A 23,542-nucleotide genomic window follows, 5' to 3' on the forward strand; every position below is an offset into this window, starting at 1 on the left:
CTATACAAATCGGAATATAATGGCATAGTGATACCTTGGGGTCACTTGTCTCTGTTCGCTGTATTTCTTCTTTCTGGGTGCTTGGTTTCCATAAAGAACGGACTGCTTCATATGTCCGATGACTTGCTGAATACATTTTCATTCCTGTTAACTGCACGATAATAAAAGTCCGGTTCAGATGGACGTATGTGCAAGCGGTTTCTCTCCACAAAAGTCCCAGCGGGAATTACGATCCTGAAACCAACACTTTACCATTCTCTATAGCAGGAATCTTCAACTAGTCTCCAAAGGGGCCAGGTCAGAAACCGGGAGGTGAAGGACCATACGCTTATTGCAATGTTATTTTAGATACATTTAAATACCGAAAAATTATTATATTTCAACAGCTTGCAAGCATTTAAAACATCTGTACCATAATTTAACATTAGCTTAATGCAGAGGGGCGCAAACTTTTTACCCTGCGCCCCCCTGCCGGAAAGCCTCCTCTCCGCGCGCCCCCCCCCCCCTCCTCCTCACCTTGATACCCGGCGTCTGGACATCATGTTGCCCAACGTGACATCACATGACCCCGCGTCTCTAGATGCCGGCTGAATCAAGGTAAGTAGGTTTACAGAGGCCCTGCAGCTCCCCCGGCACTTAATTTAAGTGCCTTCGTGAAGCGCGCGGGGCCTCTGTAAATCTCGCGCCCCCACCGGTGATCTCGCGCCCCCCCTTTGCGCACCGCTGGCTTAATGTATGGGTCTGTGTGACAAATTGCACTTGGCTGCCTTAGCAACTAGTATGAAATTAGCAGCAGAAGAGTCCAAGGGCCAAAGCAAGGCCAGTTATAGCCCGCAAGTTGAAGGGCCCTGCTCATTGGCATAAGGTCAATGTTTAGTCTAATCTCCAACATGTAAAACTTACAACACAGCATATTGTACTCTATAAAAGCTAATTTGGCCCCCCGAGAAAAGAGTTCTCTGATGTTTGAACACCTTATTTATGATATTATATAAGAGTTTTTCTGCTATGAAACTAAAGCCCAAAATAAGTGGCTCATAGAAAAAGCTTCTACAAATACTTGGGTAGAAAGATCTATAAAACAAACACTTTATTTAGTGGTTTCCAAAGTCGTAATGTGTTAGCAGACATCTCATCTAAGGCTGGGGCCATAGAGGGGTGAGGAGTTCGGAGCCGCGCTGACGCTCGCCTGCTGAAATCTGCGCGATTTTATGCCCATGCAGGCGAGCAGTGGGCGCGATCAGGAGGCGGGGGGAGACTGAGGGAGGCGGGGCAGTGACGTCGCTGTGCCAATCGCCCGCGACGCACCGACGTCAACATCATGGCACCGACGTCACGGCGCTGCTCCGCGCTGATTGGATGTTTTCAGCCGACAGCGCTCTGAAAAACAGTTTGACTGTCGGCTGAAAAATCCAGCGCCTCAGCACGCCTGCGGACGCTCGCGTGAGCCCCCTCTAAAGACATCCTCATGGAGGATGCAGGGGCTCAGCGCGGAGCGTCCGCACGGCTCAGCGCGGCCTCCCCTGCTATGGACTTGGCCTAAAGCTGCGACGGCGCAATTGCTCAGGAGTAAAGTTTGGAAGCTCTGAAGCAAAAAGTTATATTTAATTGTTGCCCATTTGGTTTTAAACCGTGAGACTTCATTAGCTGAGTGGAGCTGAGCCCAGACAAATATTAACACGACTTGCAGAAAGAGCAACGGTGTTAGATAAAAGAAATAAATCAAATATAACTACTACAGGTCTGCAATCCTTCGGATTTCTTGTAAATGTGACTTTTGATGATATCTATAAGAGGTTTAGATGTGGTTCAAGCACAATGTAAAACTACAAAAACACAAGATGTGGGATAATGCATTTAGTACTATAATACACAAAACAATAAAAACAGGATTACATTTCAATAGTTTAGATAATGCAAGCTCGTACACAGAAACACATTTTCTCCGTAGCCGCCAAGGCCTTACATTGTCATTACTGCAGTTGGGAAGGAATTTATTTTTACCCTTTGGAGACATATAGTTGGATAAGGTTTCACAGAGTTTGTTTGGTTTACACTCGATCAATATAAATATAGGAGGAATATCTCGGTCAACTAAATTTAACAAAGTTGAACTCGATGGACATATTTATCTTTTTAAACCTCATCTACTATGTAACTAGATTACACGAAATAGGCGTTCCCTATTCCAATTGTCAACAATATAACTACAATTACCTTTGCCCTGATGAAGGGAGAAGGTTAGCGCCCCAAAATATCTCAGGAAGCAGGGGGTCCCCGGAGCCTACATCAACTCCGGAGATCCCCTACTTCCATAGTATAATGTAAAAACTTTTAGACACGCAGGAGTTTGCTGCTTTAAGAACTTTTTTTTTTTAATTTATATACGACTCCACTTTAAACAGACATGTATACATAATGTACAAGCGGCTTACCTTCGCAAAAATGACTGCTTGGGCTGGGTAACAAACTGATATCCCTAATGTGGTGAGGCCCAAAGGATATGCAATTTTCTTCAGTCTGGATCCTGTGCGATCCAATTAAAACAAAGCAAAACAAGGGAAGCAAAAGTGTGAACACAATTAAAATGTTGTTGTGACAATAGTCCACGAGCCATCCTATTGTGAGACACAAGGGCTCATTAAGAAAAAGTGCTTTCGTACCATCCACAGGCATACAGCTTTTCTTAAGATAGTCCTTTGTCAGCAAACGGGTTAAACCAACTTAATTTAAATTAATTTTAAAAAGCCGATATTTGCTGCTATAATACTTCTGATGTGTCTCTGTGCATGAAAAATGGAAATATTGGATCACGATTTCCCCTAATTTTGTTTGTCGGCAGATATCATCCAGTCTTAGAAATAAAACCCTAAGGCGGTCTCATCAGGCTTCACCAAAGCCGGCATGGTTACAATCATCATCAAGACTTGGAGAGCAGCCTCCTCTTCTCGCCCACCTCTGAGGTGTGGGTGTCTGGTTCAGCCTTCGTCATGTCACCTCAGACGGTCTTAGAAATAATACCAGAGTTGCGGCCAAAAGGGCGTCAGCCATTTGCTATCATTCGCCGACTCTGGTAAAATATTAAGAGACGTATAAAGAAGCCTTTCCACCTTCATACAGTAGGCCGAGATTATACTGCCGGTGTGCATGCGACACCTGCACTGGAGGTATCGGGAGGCAACAGGGAGGCGTGGCCATAACGTCACATGAGCGGTAAACCCTCATTGGCTGAACCGCTCACGTGACGCAGCCGTCGTGCGGCAAGAACAATTTCAAATGTCTTTTACAAACTCGCGCGCTTGGACGTGTTGGTCGTGCGCACTGTAGCTCATTGGACAACATTTTATTTGAGAGCAGTGAACAGCCCTTGGTTACACCACCTTCACACAATCCCATTTGCTTCTCTCTCTATCAACTCCAACGCTTTCAAATAACAAGCCACTTTCAAAACACACCCACCTTCTTCCCCCCCTGTACCTTATAGATTGTAAGCTCTTTGAGCCAGGGCCCTCCTTACCTACCACACCAATGTATGTGAATATTTGATATTTTATTGTTATTCTCTGACCCTAATGTACTGCGCTGAAGAATACGTTGGCACATTATAAATAAATGGTAATAATAATGATAACATGATTGTCCTCTAAAATTATTCTTCCTAGTGTGTCCATGTATTTATTACTTATAGGGTGCAATGTATATTGCAGCAGGGCCTCCCACTGTAGCTGAATCGAGCTCTGGTGCAGAAGCACTTGGAGGAAGCCTGATGTCAGGCGGTGATCACGTCACAGGAAGTCTGCTATTGTACAGCAGCGCAGGTGCAGAAAAGGAGATAGGTAGGGGGAAAAAAAAAAAAGGAGTAGCAGCCCACTGCCCAAATATAATTAATATCCAATGCACGGTAAAGCAGAATGGGGCCATATTCTAGTTCCGGGGTGGCAAACTCCAGTTCTCAAGAGACGCCAACAGGCCAGGTATTGAGTATATCCCTGCTTCAGCACAGGTGGCTCAATCATTCTGACTGAGTCACCTGTGCTGAAGCAGGGATATCCCCAATACCTGGCCTGTTGGTGGCCCTTGAGGACTGGAGTTGGCCGCCCCTGCTCTAGTTCATTGGCGCATTGGATTATTGCTTTGGTGGCTCCAAATGAGATTAAATTGCGTGCTGAGGGTAGAAACTAATTTAACACATTAATTCTGGAATGGAAGCAACACTTCTCTCATAGCACAGGGAAGGTGAATTAGCAGAGAAGCACATACCTTTCCTTGCCAAAACCAGGCCGGCTAATCCACTGACTGTGACCACACCAACTCTTGGAAGGAATTCTGGAGGTGGATTCTTCAGGTAAACATAACTATCTGTGTTAGATACAACCAAGAGGTAACACAAAACATTCATAAGAAGTTACATTACAAAGCGTTCAGAATTTTCAGACAATCTGTTTCACTGGCGAATGCTGAAATGTACAAAACTATTTTCAGAGAGTTGGGAAATACCTTGAAATTGCCATTATTAGTTGAGTCCCAATTAGGACCAAACAGTGATATGTTTGCTAGGTTATATAAAAGTGGTTGGCGTCTTTAAAACGGTCCTTCATATTACAACTTGCTCCCAGATTCATGTAAATATTGCTTTTTGTTTATTTTTGAACCCAATCTGTCCTCAGCCACACAAACACAACACTTGCCTTTTCCAAACTGGATCGTATCTTGGACCCCGTGTTTGATAGAAGAGCAGGCATTCTAAAGAAAAGGAGTATTAAATACATTTTCCAAATATGCATTAGTAATACAAATTGTAAAGGTTCAAATGGTATTTTCTCTTTGAATCACTGCAGTATTATTAGCAGGGGAACAATGTAGATTAAATTAAAAACCTTTGCCATTCTTTGTAATGATGACACAGCATACACCAAGTTCACCTCCTAACATCCAATTTCCATGTAAATGTATGTATTTGCATTCTGAGAAGTGTTAGAAAGTATAATATGAAAGGCGTACACGAACATTTAACTGTCTGCTATACAAGAGAGAGTATTAATATTCGCCGTGCAATCTGAGATCTGCAGCACATGAGGATAAAAAGCAGTTGCTTAAGTGCAAGATAAATAAGGTTTATACATTTTTTAATAACTGTAAACTGCGTACTCGTGTAAAATATACAACCACAACCATTTATTTTCATGTAATGTATTCTATTTCCTTACCACTAGGTGTCAATGTAATTCCACCCTCGAAATATCATTAGGATGGGACTTAAAACTTCAATAATTTTAATGATAATAAATGAATTTATTATTAAATTACAATAAATAAAAAAACTGCACTACCAGAATTTTAAGTTATGGTGGGTGAAAAAGGCAACAAGAAACCTCCACCTTATTGCATATAGCAAATAAGGTGGAGTTCCTTGATGCCCTTTTCACCCACCATAATTTAAAATGTGATGGTAAACCCTACAATCTTGAAAATTGCAAAGCCGGCAGTACAACCAACTTCACACTGATGATACCCATTAAGGTTGAAACATGTCTGTGAATGGTTTCTCTGGCTTTGCATCCGATTCCCATGCTGTGCTTTTAAAGCTGTGTTAACAGCTAACATTAGCTTATATGGGCTCCATGTAACAATGGTTTTTCAGACAAAAGATGACACATTGTGTGCTCATTTGCATGTCATTTCCCAGAATCCCTTGCTGCAGTGGAAGCACTGTATGCTGGGGATAATGGTGAAAAGCAGGGTTGCAGACCTGCTAAAGACATGTGAATGTGCTCACAAGCGATCTTTTTATTTGAAATAGATATCTATATATCTATGTCAGTCTAAACTGCATTGGATAGGGTTGAAAAATAAAATAAATAGTACAATGAATATCTCAAGAGGTTTTTTAATACTGGACTCACAGGTAAATAAAGAGAATAGACAGATATTTGACACTGTTTCCAATCTGGTTTCCCCCCGATGGCGATAAGGTTTTTCCAAAGTATATCATCAGAAATTAAAATGCTGTGTATTCAAGCATGTGGTGGGGAAGGGGAGGGTGGTGGGGAAGGGGAGGGTGGTGGGGAAGGGGAGGTCTTCTGAGAGGGCAGGGGGGGGTCATCTGAGAGGGCAGGGGGGGTCATCTGAGAGATGGGGGGGGGGGGGGTCGTCTGAGAGGGCAGCAAGTACATTGCCCAATTCCTCATAATAAATATTTCCACCATTCATAAAAAACTGACCTTTTCCACAGTATGAATGTTTAGTTTACTACTATGTACTTTTATTGGGTCTCCCTAATTAAGTCAGGACTGCAGGTATAGGAGACATATAAGTGAGTGATGGCATTTCCGCACCTTGCAACATGTCACATAAGGCCAAACTGTTTTCCGCACGACAGAGCATCCAGATTGCAGGCGACCTGGTTGTTCGTCAATGTATTTTGATTGGTGCGGAGGAGCAGAGTAAATGGACAACTGAAACAAAACAAAAAAAACGGTCTGTATACACTTCAGGCCCAAAAGATAATCTTAGTGTAGCATTTTATATTACCCACTTTCCCGCATGTTTTGTAAATAAACACGGTGTAATCTGAAGCGTGGAATAGTATGACCAGATATATCTATACATGTCTAAACTTTTAGTGAACATATTAAAACAAAAAAGACAGAAAAGCCCAATGCTACATCCAATGTGACAAAATATATAATAAATAGTATATAGTTAAATACTTCAATATTAATATATTCTCATGAGTAAGGCTCATTTAGTTAAACCCTTTGGCCAAAGCATTATAAGCCTGCAAGCCGCGTCAAGGCATAACCAAGTTTGCAGGTCCTAACACAAAACTGTGAAACTTCTTTTTTTACCTCTGTTGGAGGGAGAATGACTGCAGTGAGTCTGTTCATACAGAAACATGAAAGAACCTTCCCTTCTTTAAAAAAAGTGGGGAGGGGTGATCTTAAACCCTGGGAGAAGGGGCCACTAACCTCCAATGTCAATGTTCAACTTGCATCCGTTGTTTGGAGGTTAGTGGGGAAAGGTGATCCAGAGGGGGGGACGGCTGCGTTAATACCAAGAAAAATGTAAAACAACCTCACAAAGGTCAATCACACGCAGGGATCCTGCAGATGGCAGACAGACAACGCTATTGCATTATCTCTGGCAAAGTTGTTTAGACATCTCACAAGAAATCCAGGGACGCTACCTGATTAGGACTCAACTGGTTCCCTTTAGGCTTTCTGTCTGCCACCGCGTACAAACTGAAAGATGTCAGGGCCAGACCCGCTGGCAACGCTGCCAGCTTTAGGATCTAGAAGAAGAAAAAGATTGAGAAGGGAAGAAAAGCAAACAAAGTTTATTTAAGATGTATGTTATGCCCGGTGTGTAGCTTGGTTCAATATAAAACAATATAGGCGCAATCACACAGTTTTTATTTAGCTGTCGAAATAAGGTTGCCTGATAACATTTTTGTCATCTAGGTAGGCCAAGGGTAGCCAACTCCAGCCCTCAAGGGCCACCAACAGGTCAGGTTTTCAGGATATCGCTGCTTCAGTACAGGTGGCTCAAGCAGTGGCTTGGTCAGAATGACTGACCCCCCCTGTGCGGAAGCAGGGATTCTCACCAATATCTGACCTGTTGGTGGCCCTTGAGGATCGGAGTTGGTCATCCCTGATCTAGTCCAAATACTTAAAAGTTTATTAGTCACATAATATCCAATGGCCTACAGCAGTGGCGGTCTACAAAGACAGTCCCAATACTGTATGTTCCTCTGTAGGCAAAAGAAATGTAATTGAAATAAATTATATATGCCGACTAAGCAATAAGTACTGTCTTCCTTATTGGGGCTGTATAATCCATATGCAGTCTCTGGATTAACATTAGTTAAGATAACACACTGAGAAACCATACGCCCTCTATTGAATAAATATCCATTTTGATTTTAATATATTTCTCAGGTTAAAACTGCAAAAAATTAAAAGCCAATTGATAATTGGTTTAAAAACAAAAATACTGTTCACTAATTTAGGGTTTTACTCACAGGTCCTGCGTGACAGTGCCCCAAACGGCACTATCAGTTTATTTAAAATCCCACAGTTCTACTTGTGGAGGGGTTATCTTTAGAAGCGGGTTCATTTCTTCCTGTACCTGGGGAGGTGTTGCATGGGGCCTACAGCAATCAACAAGAAATCCTTCATGTTTTACTTCAACAGCTTGCTGCAAGCTGGAAAGCAGCCAGACAAAATGCGGGGCCTCTAGAAATCAGTTCATCCTTTGACTTGCACCAGTTGCTTTATGGATTTAAAGCAGCAATTGTATTATGTCTTTATTTATATAGCGCTTCACAGCAGTAATACACGTGGTAATCAAATAAATAACAGATAATATAAATAACAGATCATGGGAATAAGTGCTTTAGACATAAAAGTAACATTAAGGAAGAGGAGTCGCTGCCCTGAGGAGCTTGCAGTCTAATTGGTAGGTAGAGAGAACGCAATCCTGCTTCCCTTTCATAATTTTTTTTACAGTTATGGGTTTGAAACATGGGAGATTCAGTGAGGGAGGTGACAGGTCAGAGTGAGGGGGGTGACAGGTCAGAGTGAGGGGGGTGACAGGTCAGAGTGAGGGAGGTGACAGGTCAGAGTGAGGGGGTGACAGGTCAGAGTGAGGGGGGTGACAGGTCAGAGTGAGGGGGGTGACAGGTCAGAGTGAGGGGGGTGACAGGTCAGAGTGAGGGGGGTGACAGGTCAGAGTGAGGGGGGTGACAGGTCAGAGTGAGGGAGGTGACAGGTCAGAGTGAGGGAGGTGACAGGCCAGAGTGAGGGAGGTGACAGGTCAGAGTGAGGGGGGTGACAGGTCAGAGTGAGGGGGGTGACAGGTCAGAGTGAGGGGGGTGACAGGTCAGAGTGAGGGGGGTGACAGGTCAGAGTGAGGGGGGTGACAGGTCAGAGTGAGGGGGGTGACAGGTCAGAGTGAGGGAGGTGACAGGTCAGAGTGAGGGAGGTGACAGGCCAGAGTGAGGGAGGTGACAGGTCAGAGTGAGGGGGGTGACAGGTCAGAGTGAGGGGGGTGACAGGTCAGAGTGAGTGGGAGGTGGGAGGGAGGTGACAGGTCAGAGTGAGTGGGAGGTGACAGGTCAGAGTGAGTGGGAGGTGGGTGGGAGGTGACAGGTCTGTGTGAGGGAGGTGGGGGTGTGACAGGTCTGTGTGAGGGAGGTGGGGGTGTGACAGGTCTGTGTGAGGGAGGTGGGGGTGTGACAGGTCTGTGTGAGGGAGGTGGGGGTGTGACAGGTCTGTGTGAGGGAGGTGGGGGTGTGAGTGAGGGAGGTGACAGGTCTGTGTGAGGGAGGTGGGGGTGTGACAGGTCTGTGTGAGGGAGGTGGGAGTGTGAGTGAGGGAGGTGACAGGTCTGTGTGAATGAGGTGGGGGTGTGACAGGTCTGTGTGAAGGAGGGAGGTGACAGGTCTCTGTGAGTGGGGGTGAGGGGACAGGTCTGTGTGAGGGAGGGAGGTGACAGGTCTCTGTGAGTGGGGGTGGGGGGACAGGTCTGTGTGAGGGTGAATGCATTCTCACTGAGTGCGCCTCATACAGGCGGCAGCAGCTCCTCTCCAGCCCTGTCACTGCTCACACCCCCAGTGGAGGTGGCTGCAACACTCACCTTGGACGCCATGTCTGGCCGCCCTCCTCCTCCATAGGCGCACAGGCGGCTACGGCGTCACAACAGGGGCAAAAAGTAACTTAGTCCTGACCAACCAGCAACGCGTTCAGCGGGAAGCAGGAGGGGTCACATGACGCGGCAGGGTGGGGGAGGGGTCACATGACGCGCCAGGTTAGGGGAGGAGTCACTTGACGCGCCAGGCTGAGGGAGGGGTTACATGACGCGCCAGGCTGAGGGAGGGGTCACATGACGCGCCAGGCTGGGGGAGGGTTCACATGACGCGCCAGGCTGGGCGGTGTGAGTCACGTGACACACTTACCATGTGCAGTGCACAGAGACCACGTGACTACCTGCTGGTCCTCACTCTGCACAGAAACATGCTATTTATTTACTTACTTTTTATGTATTTATTTATTAGTAAGACTGTTTGAATCTTGCACCCTTCCTGGCCCCAAAGCGCTGCAGTGCAACAAGAGCACTGCAGGTGTATGGTTACCTTGCTTGGTCTTTACCTCGGGGATGTTAAGTCAAAATGGCAAGTGGTGTTCTATTAGTTATATTTACCTGTAAATATTATACTGAGAGTCACCTCTCTTTTTCTAGTATGTCCTTGGCACAGAGTTCTGATAACAACAATACATGGTTACATTAAATGCACAGAGGTTATTCGCTACATTTCCAGGCATTGCATGGGTAGTTAGAGGTAATGATTATTATGATTACTGTATTGTATTGTATGTCTTTATTTATATAGCACCATTAATGTACATAGCGCTTCACAGTAGTAATACATGTGGTAATCGAATAAATAACAGATAATATAAATAACAGATCATGGGAATAAGTGCTTTAGACAAACATAACATTAAGGAAGAGGAGTCCCTGCCCCGAGGAGCTTACAATCTAATTGGTAGGTAGGGAGAACGTACAGAGACAGGAGGAGGGAATTCTGGTAAGTGCGTCTGCAGGGGCCCAAGCTTTATGTATCATGTGTTCAGAATGTTCACAGTGCTATTCGTATGCTTCTTTAAGCAAGTGTGTCTTAAGGTGGGTCTTAAAGGTGGATAGAGAGGGTGCTAGTCGGGTACTGAGGGGAAGGGCATTCCAGAGGTGTGGGGCAGTCAGTGAAAAAGGTTTAAGGCGGGAGAGGGCTTTAGATAAAAAGGGGGTAGAAAGAAGACATCCTTGAGCAGAACGCAAGAGTCTGGATGGTGCATAGCGAGAAATTAGGGCTGAGATGTAAGGAGGGGCAGAAGAGTGTAAAGCTTTAAAAGTGAGGAGAAGAATGGAGTGTGAGATGCGGGATTTGATCGGAAGCCAGGAGAGGGATTTCAGGAGGGGAGATGCTGAGACAGATCTAGGAAAGAGTAGAGTGATTCTGGCAGCAGCATTTAGGATAGATTGTAGAGGAGACAGGTGAGAGGCAGGAAGGCCGGACAGCAGGAGGATACAGTAATCAAGACGGGAGAGAATGAGGGCCTGAGTCAGAGTTTTAGCAGTCGAGCAACAGAGGAAAGGGCGTATCTTTGTTATATTGCGGAGGAAAAAGCGACAAGTTTTAGAAATGTTTTGAATGTGAGGGGCGAATGTGAGAGAGGAGTCGAGTGTGACCCCTAGGCAGCGTGCTTGGGCGACTGGGTGGATGATCGTAGTTCCAACAGTAATGTGGAAGGAGGTAGTAGGGCCAGGTTTGGGAGGAAGTATGAGGAGCTCTGTTTTAGCCATGTTGAGTTTAAGGCGACGGAGGGCCATCCAGGATGATATAGCAGAGAGACATTCAGAAACTTTGGTCTGTATAGCAGGTGTAAGGTCAGGTGTTGAAAAGTATATTTGTGTGTCGTCAGCATAGAGGTGATATTTAAACCCAAAAGATGTTATTAGGTCACCTAGAGAGAGTGTATAGAGAAAAGAGAAGAGGTCCCAGGACAGAGCCCTGGGGTACCCCCACAGAGAGATCAATAGAGGAGGAGGAGATGTTAGCAGAAGAGACACTGAAAGTACTTTGGGAGAGGTAGGATGAGATCCAGGATAGAGCTTTGTTCCGAATACCAAGAGTATGGAGAATGTGAAGGAGAAGAGGGTGGTCCACGGTGTCAAATGCTGCAGAGAGGTCGAGTAATATGAGCAGAGTGTAATGACCTCTGTCTTTGGCAGCATGGAGGTCGTCAGTTATTTTAGTGAGGGCTGTTTCCGTGGAGTGAGCATTGCGGAAGCCAGATTGTAGAGGGTCTAGGAGAGAATAGGTGTTGAGAAAATGGAGCAAGCGAGAGAATACAAGACGTTCAAGGAGTTTAGAGGCAAAAGGCAGGAGGGAGACAGGTCGATAGTTAGAAAGACAGGTAAGGTCAAGCTTGCTGTTTTTGAGTAATGGTATGACTGTTGCATGTTTGAAGGAGGATGGAAAGGTTCCAGAGCAGAGGGAGGAGTTAAAAATGTGTGTGAGCGTATTGATTATAGTAGGAGCAAGAGGTTTTAGGAGATGGGAGGGAATGGGGTCAAGAGGGCAAGTGGTAGAGGGAGAAGTGGCGATCAACAGCGACACATCCTCCTCTGAGACAGTGGAAAAAGAGTCAAGGAAGGCAGGAGGAGAGTTAGGAAGAGGTGTAGGATGGGAAGAAGAAACAGAGGGGATGTTCTGACGTATGGATTCCACCTTTTCCTTAAAATAGTCAGCAAAGTCCTGAGCGGAGATGGAGGAAGGAGAGGCAGCTGAGGGTGGTTTGAGTAGAGTAGCAAAGACAGAGAACAGTCAGCGTGGGTTAGACTTGTGCATGTTGATTAGTGCAGAAAAGTAGGCTTGTTTAGCTTGCGAGTGGGCAGAGTTGAAACAGGATAGCATAAATTTGTAGTGAAGGAAGTCTGCGAGAGTGTGAGACTCCCTCCACAGGCGTTCAGAGGAACGAGTGGAGGAACGCAGCATGCATGTGTGGGAATTTAGCCAGGGTCTAGGGTTAGAAGGGCGAGTGCGGCAGAGAGAAAGTGGGGCATGTAGATCAAGAGAGGAGGACAAGACAGAGTTGTAGTTCCTGACCAGGTTGTCGGGTCTGTAGCAGAGCTGAGAGGAGAGGGAGGAGCATAAAGTGGACTCAAAGTCAGGTAAGTGAATAGAGCGCAGGTTTCTGCAGAACCGGGGTGTAGATGGAGGTGGAGAAGGGGAGAAGCGAGATAGAGAGAATGAGATGAGATGATGGTCATAGAAAGGAAAAGGGGAAATGGAGAAATCGGAGAGAGAGAAGTTCTTAGTGAAAACCAGGTCTAAGTGGTGGCCATCCTTGTGGGTGCTGGCTGCAGTCCACTGTTGAAGGCCAAAAGAAGAGGTTAGAGAAAGAAAGCGGGAAGCCCAAGGGAGAGGGGGGTCATCAATAGGCTAATAATTGGAGACATTGCCTATATAAATGAGTTGGAATAAGTGTGCCTGTCCATGCTGGTAACATACCTGTAATAATGTTGTATTCCGTTATGTGACGAGCTGCTGGTGAAATTAACATCATATATCATTGGTAAGCAATGTGTGTAAAAGCCCAGCGAGCACTGAAAGGGTTAATGTGTAAACTAGCGGAATAACGCCGCACAAAACCGCTTATTTTTCACGTTGAAAGGATTATTGCAATTTTCGCTTGATCACGCGCTGCCCAGATAAGGAAACAGAATCCTAATCAATTTTAACCAAACAAAAAACATTGATTTTCAAACTCCTTTTAAAGGTCGATCGTCATGGAACATCATATTAATAATTAGATAAATTACCACTTGAGATAGGAAAGGATTCATTTTGTGCGCAGCTATTTTTTGGTGGATTTACCTGAATGTGAGTCGGCTAATATACAGAGGAAGATTTTTTTTTTTAACTGCGAAGTAACAAGACTGAGGCAGGTCATTTTATTCAAAGGCAGTTTTACATAATCAGTAACTTAAAGAGGCAAACCGCCTTTGTAGTTATGCTTTATTTGCGATATTCTCAATTCCCTGGTTCCAGATAAATCCACCTTTTTAATGTGTTGTGATATTTGTTCCCTTACGGGAAATCAAAATGGCTCCCTGCATCAACCTAGCTCCAGCCAATAGGAAGCCGTGATGTCATCAAAGTAGGCCTACCTTTTAATGGTAATTCCTTCAAGTAGTATTACCAGGGTGAGAAGCAGGGGGTCCCTGCATCTGAACTGTTATTTTTTTAGCTACGGGGACCGCCTATTTCCCCAGATACTTACCAATAAAAGTAGCACTGGTCCTTGCTTGTATTTAATACTCCAGAGTCACCTGACCAATAGGAAGCTGCCCAATAATATAAAAGAGAGAAAAGTTGCGCCAAAAGTGGGTTATCCTACTGTTCAGTATGTAGCTTCAGTCTTTGCACAATGCAGTTCCACAGCCTGAGTCTCTCAGAGGTGATTCACCAACCTCTGTGTAGATACTGGTAGAAAAAAAGGGGGGTCCTCTGGCGCGTTGCTCTGCTTGTGGCTCCACAGCGTTTAAAGCATATAAAATAAGGGAGAGAAGAGAGGGGACCACAGTAAGGGACCAACACAGTGGTTATACACAGCTCTTCGTGACGTCACTGAGGAAGCATTGGCGAAACGCGTTTGACGTTTTTTGGCCACAACAAGCCACCGTAGTGAGGATCTGATTCCCCTGCTCTATCTGGCTCAGCGTCCCGCCGTCTGCGCATGCGCACGCGCAACGGAGCAGGGAGCTGGAATCTGTGTATGCTGAGGGGCAGGCAGTTTGAGGAGGACATAGCCTGTGCACGGGCTTTTGGAAACTCTCAGCACAGCCACCTACAGTGAAGATCAACACAGTAATCATCTGCCAATAGGGAAACAGCCAGGACAAACCACCCCAACCCAGGAAGGGACTCGTTGTGGAGTCTGGCAGCATCTCCTCTCTATGCCTGAAATTATCGGCCGCTTGTAAGTGTTAAATCTCTTTTTTTCAACTGTTAATAAATTCTATTGCACTATTTTTTTCCCTTTTATTTTTTGCTAAGGAGGATACCAGGAGGCTTTTCCTCACCCTCAACAATTACAGTCATATAAAGAGAAGAGTACAACAACTCAAGATATTGGACATTTTGATGTAAGTGTGTCTCCTCTCATTCAGCATTATCTTTCAACCTCCACTGATCTTCTAACCACCCTCACTCCCCCCCCTCCCCTTATTCAAACGAAGAGCTGTGTATAACCACTGTGTTGGTCCCTTACTGTGGTCCCCTCTCTTCTCTCCCTTATTTTATATGCTTTAAACGCCGTGGAGCCACAAGCAGAGCAACGCGCCAGAGGACCCCCCTTTTTTTCTACCAGGAAGCTGCCCAAGGATGATATGGCAGCTTCCTATTGACCCACATAAGGCAGGAAAGTTAAGCCGCCATTTTGTTTCCCATAGAGGGGACAGGAATGGGTAACTTTTACGTAGTGTGTTTTTTTTTTTTTTGTTTGTTTTTTTACCAGTAAGTATCTTGGGAATCATAGGATCCCTCCCTCACACCTGTTACTTCCCTTCCTCCGAACTCTCCCTCCGACCTCTCACCTCCGTCCATCAGACCTGTCACCTCTCCCAACTTTTTAATTAATTTTTTTAAACTTGTATTTTTGTTGAGATTTTTCAGATAAATGGGGAAGGGAGGGTACAGAAGAAAGAAGAAGAAAAAAAGGGAGAGAGGACAAAATTCTTAGTCATCAACAGTCACATTACATCACATACATCGTTCTATAAACCACATATCTTCTCCTCACTCCCAAATCCTCCTTTCTATTACAATCATATCCTTATCCCAAGGTTCCTATACTCTATCAAACTTTCTTGTGGTATGATTCAGAAATTAGGTGAGTCTCTCCATTAGTTGGACATCATTAACCCTTCTAATAATCTCTCTTCTTGAGGGCGGAAATGTTTTCTTCTATGCTGCTGCAGCGCATCTACTGTAGTCGCCGTTAAAATATGCATAATCAATTTGACTATGCTGGTTCACATCATCCATGGGTCTAGCCAGGATAATTAAGACTGGGTCTAGCGGTATCTTAATCCCCGTCACATCTTCTATCAATTTCAGATTTGTCCTCCAATTTTTTTCTGCATAACTGGACAGAACCACCAAATATCCGCTAGATCCCCTATCTGCCCACAACCCCTCCAGCATCTATCAGTAGACTCCGGAAACATTTGCTTTAACCTCTTGGGGGTGTAATACCAACGCAGCAGAATTTTGTAAATATTCTGCTTTGTTACTGTCTATATAGAGGTTTTGCCTGCATTGTCCCAAATATCTTCCCAGTCCTCTTCTTATTTCAGTCTGGAAGTCCCAGAGCCCACTGATCCATAAATTTATGGTCCGGGGTATCCTTTTGAGGGGTTAACCCCTAGTAGAGAGATGAGATCAGACCGTATTGGTATTTTTTTTGTTTTGCATAAATCTTCGAATCGTGTGTAATCGGGGAATTCCTCCCCATAAAAACCCTGCCGAACAAAATGTCGGACCTGCATGTATTTCAACATCTCAGTTGGGGGTAGTCCATATTTTCTAGTCAATTCTTCAAAATACATCAGCTTGTCTTTTTCTAATAGATCTCCCGTCTCTAGGATCCCTCGCTGTCTCCAGGATTCAAAACCTTGACCCTGGAATCCCGGCAGGAATCCTGGGTTACCAAACGGGAGTAAGTCTGGATGGAGTTGACATAACTTTATATTTCATTTTTGCTAGCTCCAGATTTTTAGGGAGAATCCGATTACCATCAGGTCTAAGTGACTCCTAGTACCAACCCTGGGGCTCGACCATAGCAAAGAAGGCAGACCGACCAGGCTTTTTAGTGAGCTCTCCAAATCTACCCAAGCGTAAGTCCTTCCCGGGGAGTGCCAGTAAACCATCTGTCTCAAATGAGATACCAGGGAATGGGGAGAAGGGATGGGAGAGAGCTCTTGCTACAGTCTATAAAGAAAAGGTGGTGCCAGAGGTAGAGAGGAAAATGAAAAAACAACCTAACAAACAGCACATACAACGAATAATCACGAAACTGATCCTACCACCTTTACACTGCTAGGTCACATTATGTAACAGAAAGCTGTTCAAATGGGTTGAGCATATAACACTCTAACACTACAAATTAAGTAGTGTCTCGTTACAGATTGACCGCTACTTATACACCTTTTCTGTATTAACACCATACTCGGCTAATTCTATTTCGGTGGTGTTTATTAATACACCATACGGAGTAAATGCATGCATAGTCGTGGTCAAGTAGTATCCAGCACATGGTATCTATTAATACACCCATCTGACCAAAGAATAAGCTGCGTACATAACAACCCATTTGAACAGCTTTCTGTTACATACTGTGATCTAGCAGTGTGAAGGTGGTAGGATTTCACCAGCCATTAGCCCTTCTAATACTAAACTGGCACTAACTATTGCTTAGATTAAGAGTATATTATGTAATATTTTATTTTAATTTGTGTCATCAGTTTCGTGATTATTAATCGTTGTATGTGCTGTTCGTTAGGTTGTTTTTGTCCAACTTTATATTAACTTAATTAACCATTAAATGTTACGTTTTAATACATACATTATACATTCACTTAAGCTAGTGCTGTTACTGAAGGGGTCTTTTTGTACTTGCTTAGGCAAGTATACTGTTGTTCAAATGAGATACTATATAATATTTTAAAATATTTGGTACTGCCATACAGCCTCCTTCCTTAGACTCCAACATAATTGATATGGCTACCCTTGGTTGTTTATGATGCCAGATAAATTACATAATTTGATTTTGAATCTCTTTTTATAGTTGTATGCGGAACAGTTATTGGTAATTTTTGGAAATAGTACAGATGTCTGGGGAGGATATTCATCTTAACCGCAGTACTATGCCCTAACCAGGAGATACAATGGGAATTCCAGACTTGTAGAGCCTTTCTTATCTTAGAAAAAAGCTCAGGGTAATTATATTTATATAGCGAGTTGTAGTATCTAGTGAGATGAATTCCCAGATATTTTAAATGGGTCTTTTTCAACTCGTAGTCAATGTGTCCTTTGAGAACCTCGACTTCCCTTTCCGTTAGGGTTAGATTTAACGCTTCCGACTTTCCTACATTGACTTTATATCCTGATAGATCTCCGAATCCATGGAGGGATGGATTGTAAATTCGGAAGGGACACCAGAGGGTTAGAAATAGTAAGAATATCATCCGTGAAGAGCGATATTTTATAGCACTCATCTTTTATTTTAATCCCTTGCATATTTGGGGAGGTTCTAATTGTTGCCGCAAGAGGCTTGATTGTCAAGGCAAAAAGAAGAGGAGAAAGGGGGCACCCCTGTCTAGTTCCATTCTTTATTTTTATTAGGTTCCTCTCCCCTCATGGTATTTTCAGAGTGGCTGTCGGTGTCTGGTAAAGGGCGCGGACCCCCTGTAAAAAAACAAAAAACCCAGAGAACCCAAATGCCTCTAGCGTTTTATCTAGAAAATCCCATATTATCCTATGAAACGCTTTCTCCACATCTAGACCCAATCCTTCACTTTGGATTTGTGGACCTCTTCAATCACATTGACAATTTTCCTTGTGTTATCTGATGCCTGGCGTTCGCTCACAAAATCCACTTGGTCATAATGGATTATCCTAGGAAGTATTGGGTTCAACCTGTTAGCCAGGATTTTACTATACATTTTCAAGTCCGTATTAAGCAGTGAGATTGATTGTCTTATAGCTGCCACAACATAAAGGGTCCTTACACTCTTTAGGGATCACCACTATATTGGCTTTCATCATCTGTGAGGGGATTCTGTTTTCCACTAAGAAAATCGTTAAATTAATCTAGTAAATATGGACCTAGGATTCCTATCTCACTCCTTTTTTTGAACTCTATAGAAAATACAGACTTGTAGAGCCAGGAATGGACTACAAATGCATGAGGCTATGCAGTTCGGTTGGCAATACTGGAACCAATCAAAAGCGGAGACGTCATTTGAAGTCTACCAAGGGATTCAGATAACGTAGTTATTGATTGGCTTGCTGATGTGAAAACTTGCTAGAGCATCCATTTAACCACTGAAAGCCAAAAGCCATTAGAAACTGAATTAACTCCGAGATGTTTAGTCTCCTGGAAGAATGGCCGTTTTTGCCATGCACTGTGAATGTTGGAAAATAAATTGGCCAGCATTGATTACCGCGTAATCTTCTTGAGTCATCCCATTTAGTCAGGAATTGCAGCCTAAAATAGCACAAGGCCCAAGTATGCCTGAGCACACGCAAGAAAGAAATCAAACCAACATAGAGAATATCGGGTAAATGCCCTAATTCTCCAACACTGACATAAAACAACATGCAAAAGCTGGGCACTCAACATGCAAAAAAGTATTTTTATTATCTCTCATGCTCACATTTCAGTCCAGACCAGGGGTTGCCAACTCCAGTCCTCAAGGGCCAGCAGCTGGTCAGGTTTTAAGGATGTTCCTGCTTCAGCACAGGTGACTCAATCCGTGGCTTAGTCTTTGACTGACCCACCTGTGCTGAAGCAGGGATATCCTGAAAACCTGACCTGTCCGTGGCTCCTGAGGACTTGAGTTGGCCACTCCTGGTGCAGACAGTAGACTTTCTTCAGGGCAGAAATATATTGTTCAGTTAGCTATTTTCTAGTTTTTTCAGTGGTCAGCTTTTGCATGTTTCCCAGCCTAAAATAGGACATCAGGCATTTGTATTAAATTCCAGGGAATTATTAGTATATTTCTAAAAACGAAGGTGATTTTCAACACACACTGTTATTTCTAAACCCGGGGTTGCCAACTCCAGTCCTCAAGGGCCACCAACAGGTCAGGTTTTCAGGATATCCCTGCTTCAGAACAGGTGGCTCAGTCAGTGGTTCAGGCTTTGACTGAGCCACCTGTGATGAAGCAGGGATATCCTGAAAACCTGACCTGTTGGTGGCCCTTGAGGACTGAAGTTGGCCACTCCTGTATAAACTAATGCTACTATATTTCTAGAATAGCCATACGCCTGCTCTTATCTTCAGGTTTTTGCTTGTGCATAGCAGATTTGAGAAAAATATAACCAAGTGAAACTTTGAAATCAAGGGGTTTATGTAGTTGACCAACATGCAGCATATAAAAAAATTTGAAGACAATTAAGTGCAGAGAATTCAGTTTATTGAAGTCAAGTTTTTACAATTTGAGGTTTATAACTCTCCCCCCTCCCCCCCCCCCCGAAACAAGAGCTACTTTTTAATTTAGGAAGAAAAAAATGTATTTTTCAATTATGTACAGATTACATTTTCTTTTTAAATAAGTTAATATTTTCGATAAAAGAGCAATATGTTCCTTTTATTTTTTTTAATGTTGCAGTGCAACTTACAACTTACACATCTGTGCAATGTACCTCGAGGTATCTGCAGATTGAGCAACACACAGTGCATTTTCCATTCATAAATGTTCTCATTGTAGACACACAAAAACATAACAAGTTACCTGCGAGTGAAATAAAAATGCAGCCAGTGACAGTAAGACATACGGGGCTGAAGAAAGGAAAGGAAACCGTTCCGGTTAAGAGGCTAAGCTCCCCTAGGCCCAGGCACACAATGTTCTGTGAAGTCATTTAAAGCAGAAGTCCTGGCAACACTTATCGGTGTGTTTAAAAAAAATAGGTTTATACCAGGGGGTTTCTGGAGCTGAACCACGTTCATTTCACCTCCGGGGACCCCCTGCTTCCCGAGATACTTGCATCAGAAGGGGTGCCGGTAGCAGCCCAGACGGGGCTATCAATATGGAAGCTTTAAATGTCCCGCAGGCCAATAGGAAACAGTGATGTCATCCCTTGTATTTTCCTATTGGCCCATGTGTCAGAGGACTTTTAAACTGCACAGAGATACCGGCGCCCCCATCTGAGGTCTGTATCTCCAGGACAGGGGGCCCCCGGAGCTTCAACCCTAATTAAAGACCAAAGGTGTCGCCAGGAGTGCTCCTTTAACGTGGCGGTAACCTAACTTTAAAGTCACGTTAAGACTAATGGCGTATCCTCAAATGACAATAACATAATGTTAAGTTCACTATAACAACGCTTGTGGCAATGATACACAAATGCCTTGCAAATGAAGTGTTATAGTGTCACTTATCCACCATAGTCTGTGAGGGTTAAGGCAGGGACTTACTGTTACTTTATTGCGGTTATACCTACACGTTAAGTTACTCCTATCCAGACACTAAAACAGGGCTCTGCAGCTTCTGCGTGGGGGTAATGCCACAGCTCGGCATCACTTAAATAACATTGCGTTAGTTTCCAGCATTATTTTCCTCTCCACTGCAGAAAAAGCCCTATTTGTGAGTTTGGGTAAGAGTAAAGCTAAGACCATGGCATTAGTGGAACAAAACGCTATGCTGCAATAGCATGCCATTAAGCCTCTGCTAAGGAGATGTAGCTGGGACCTAGTTTTTGCATATAATTAGCTTTGAGGATACCATATTAACTCGTAACAGAACATCCATTCCGGTTTTAGGTAACGTCACGGTATGAGCCCTGATTTAACAGGGCATTGTGGTGCTGGGCTTTAGAATTATATCTTGGATATTAGAACAAGCCTATGAGGGAAATACTGTTGGGACACCTTTGTAAAGGGATTTAAGCATGCAGTCTGTTTTCACCCATGCTACCCTTGCTACATCGGAGTACCCTTGTTGTTTTACCATGTGAGAACATGTGGCCCAGGTACTGGTCTGGTTTTTCGCATGCTATTCCATTGAGCTACTGCAGCATCTTTGCTTTCTTGAGGTAATATGGAGAGCTCATTGTCGCTGGGACCTTCAAGTAACACCCTAGTATTTTAATATACCAGCTGTGGTTCAAGCAAGTGTATGGCGTGCATTTTGTGGGACGTTGATACTGGAGATTACTTGGAGTTTGCATCAGCATCAGCCTGTTCTCAGATATATTTTGAATATAGAGATACCTTAATACCATATACTCAAAGAAGTGCTAAGCCATGAGCATCCTTGTGGGTCATTCCCGTGAATGGGCCAGAACGTGCTATATGGCTTAGCACTGCTTAGGAAGTAGGATCCTTAATCTTTGAACAACCGTGTGCCACAACAGGTTAATGTAGAAAAGCTCTTTCAAATTTTTTCTATTTAATCATAAATGTTTACGTAAAGGAGACAACGCAAGTTCTAACTCAGACTTTTATTTCAAAATGGAAAATTACCTGATCTCTCACTGGCTTCCCCTGCCTACGCCTTGTGACTCGCAACAATTTCACTAGTTCTAGGTCTCCACTTTAGAACTCACCGAGCTCTACTTAATACCCCGACGCGTTCCAAGGAATCCAGAAATAGTTCAATGGCCATGCTATTTTATTTAAAAAAAAAAAAAAGTACTATCCTTTACAATAAAATTTGTTTATTACTAAGCATTGTTGTTGGTAAAGAAGACACGTCTAGGACTCAAGGTGGTCTCCTGTATCAAAATCTGTAAAGAAACAAAAATTCAGATCAGGGGGATTGCACCTTTAAAATGGTAACACCTTGATCCATATTCATTTATATTTTAGGAAAGCATACATACAGTATGATACCAACATTTTGCAACTATAAGAGGACCTCCTCCACACGGTTTTGTTGGGCCTGGTTATTTATTATGCTTTTGAATGGCCTTTGCATTTTTTTACTCGTGCAAATGTGGACAAAAATATCTAAACAAATCTGTTGTATATGATGCCTTATTAATGGACGATCATCTATCAAATATGTCTGTGTATCAAGCTCCAGAGTTGCCGTGTTCTGCCGTGACAAAAAAAGTGCAAAAGTCATTTTTTTATATAGTAAACAGTCTATAAGTTAATAGCTTTAAAATATTATTAATGGCTTATACTTCAGTGAATAAACCTAGAATAGTGTACAATAAACTTCCCGTATCTAACTATGTCAACGTGCTTTGTAATTATTTGGGGTATAGTTATGTGTACAATATCTTGCTATTTCTCTACTTTCAGTGCTTCAGTTAAACCTTTTAGTCAGTGGGAGTTTCCGTACGATAGTGACCCGATCGCCACTAACTCACCCTCTTAGTATACAAAACCCGTTGCACAATACATTGATTTATGAGCCATAAACGAGAAAGTGAGCGGTAAATGCTAAATTCCCTATTCAAGTCCGAAAACAGACACACCGGCTGCTTGGGTGGAGATAGAATAAGCCCCTAAATAATATACCAGCTATTCATGTTTTTCTTCTGTTGAAACAGCAGTACTACAAATATAAATCTGTTACCTGCCTTGCCCACGCAAAGTGATAGGTTAGCACTAATATAAAGATATAAGCCCATATTATCTAAGCGGTGCTATGACATAAGGTATATTACAGTCTGTTCTCCTGACTTGGCGCTGCTTAATAAATATGAGCTATAATGATTGTTGTTTGTGGGCCGGATCTGTGCACTTTAGTCTTTTCAGATAAATTCCCTTTGTTATAAAGTATCGGATTAGTTTGGGTTGCAATTCCCTCCCCACCCCCCAAGTCTTTCTCTTTCTGTGACACGAGTGGCTAACTCCAGTCCTCAACGGGCACCAACAGGTCAGGTTTTCAGGATATTCCTGCTTCAGCACAGGTGGCTCAATGAGTGGCTCAGTCTCCAATGGGCCACCAACAGGCAAGGTTTGCAGGGTATCCCTGCTTCAGCACAGGGACTGAGCCACTGATTGTCACCTGTGCTGAAGCAGTGATATCCTGAAAACCTGACCAGTCGGTGGCCCTTGATGACTGGAGCTGGCCACTCCTGCTCTATGAGAAGTGGATTTCTTATACAGAAAGATAGTTTTGGTTGAACACTGTAGTAGCGCAGGTAAAGATGTGAGACAAACAGCTGTACACAAACATGTAAATCATTATCATTATGAAAACACAATTCTTATTCTAAGGTATGAAAAGGCTGATATCAAAA

The 23,542-nt window shown here is 43.5% G+C and overlaps 2 protein-coding genes and 1 long non-coding RNA gene across 5 annotated transcripts in view; 1 reads left to right on the plus strand and 2 right to left on the minus strand.

Annotated features, from left to right (window-relative positions):
* APOOL (apolipoprotein O like) overlaps positions 1-9,793 on the minus strand; it is a 12,487-nt gene extending 2,694 nt beyond the window's left edge. Inside the window, exons 1-7 of one of the 2 annotated variants that reach the window (XM_075572869.1) lie at positions 9,637-9,793; positions 7,187-7,291; positions 6,336-6,455; positions 4,689-4,743; positions 4,261-4,359; positions 2,436-2,527; positions 35-151 (exon numbers count right to left, since the gene is read on the minus strand). In XM_075572869.1, the coding sequence (XP_075428984.1) occupies positions 35-151; positions 2,436-2,527; positions 4,261-4,359; positions 4,689-4,743; positions 6,336-6,455; positions 7,187-7,291; positions 9,637-9,648 (600 nt within the window). In that variant the 5' untranslated portion in view covers positions 9,649-9,793. The remainder of the gene's footprint in view (positions 1-34; positions 152-2,435; positions 2,528-4,260; positions 4,360-4,688; positions 4,744-6,335; positions 6,456-7,186; positions 7,292-9,636) is intronic. The other variant, XM_075572870.1, reaches the window with a different exon arrangement.
* A 202-nt stretch (positions 9,794-9,995) lies between these two features.
* Positions 9,996-23,542, plus strand: part of LOC142467328 (uncharacterized) — a 38,699-nt gene continuing 25,152 nt past the window's right edge. Inside the window, exon 1 of the long non-coding RNA XR_012788366.1 lies at positions 9,996-10,339. This is a non-coding gene — a long non-coding RNA (uncharacterized LOC142467328). The remainder of the gene's footprint in view (positions 10,340-23,542) is intronic.
* Positions 19,825-23,542, minus strand: part of LOC142467326 (connector enhancer of kinase suppressor of ras 2-like) — a 497,579-nt gene continuing 493,861 nt past the window's right edge. For both annotated transcript variants that reach the window (XR_012788363.1, XM_075572875.1), the window contains exon 25: positions 19,825-22,072. Coding sequence is in view for 1 of the 2 variants with exons in the window: in XM_075572875.1 (XP_075428990.1) it covers positions 22,041-22,072 (32 nt within the window). In the remaining variant the exon portion in view is untranslated. The remainder of the gene's footprint in view (positions 22,073-23,542) is intronic.

This window comes from Ascaphus truei, chromosome 16, assembly GCF_040206685.1.
Source record: "Ascaphus truei isolate aAscTru1 chromosome 16, aAscTru1.hap1, whole genome shotgun sequence".
Classification (NCBI taxonomy): domain Eukaryota; kingdom Metazoa; phylum Chordata; class Amphibia; order Anura; family Ascaphidae; genus Ascaphus; species Ascaphus truei.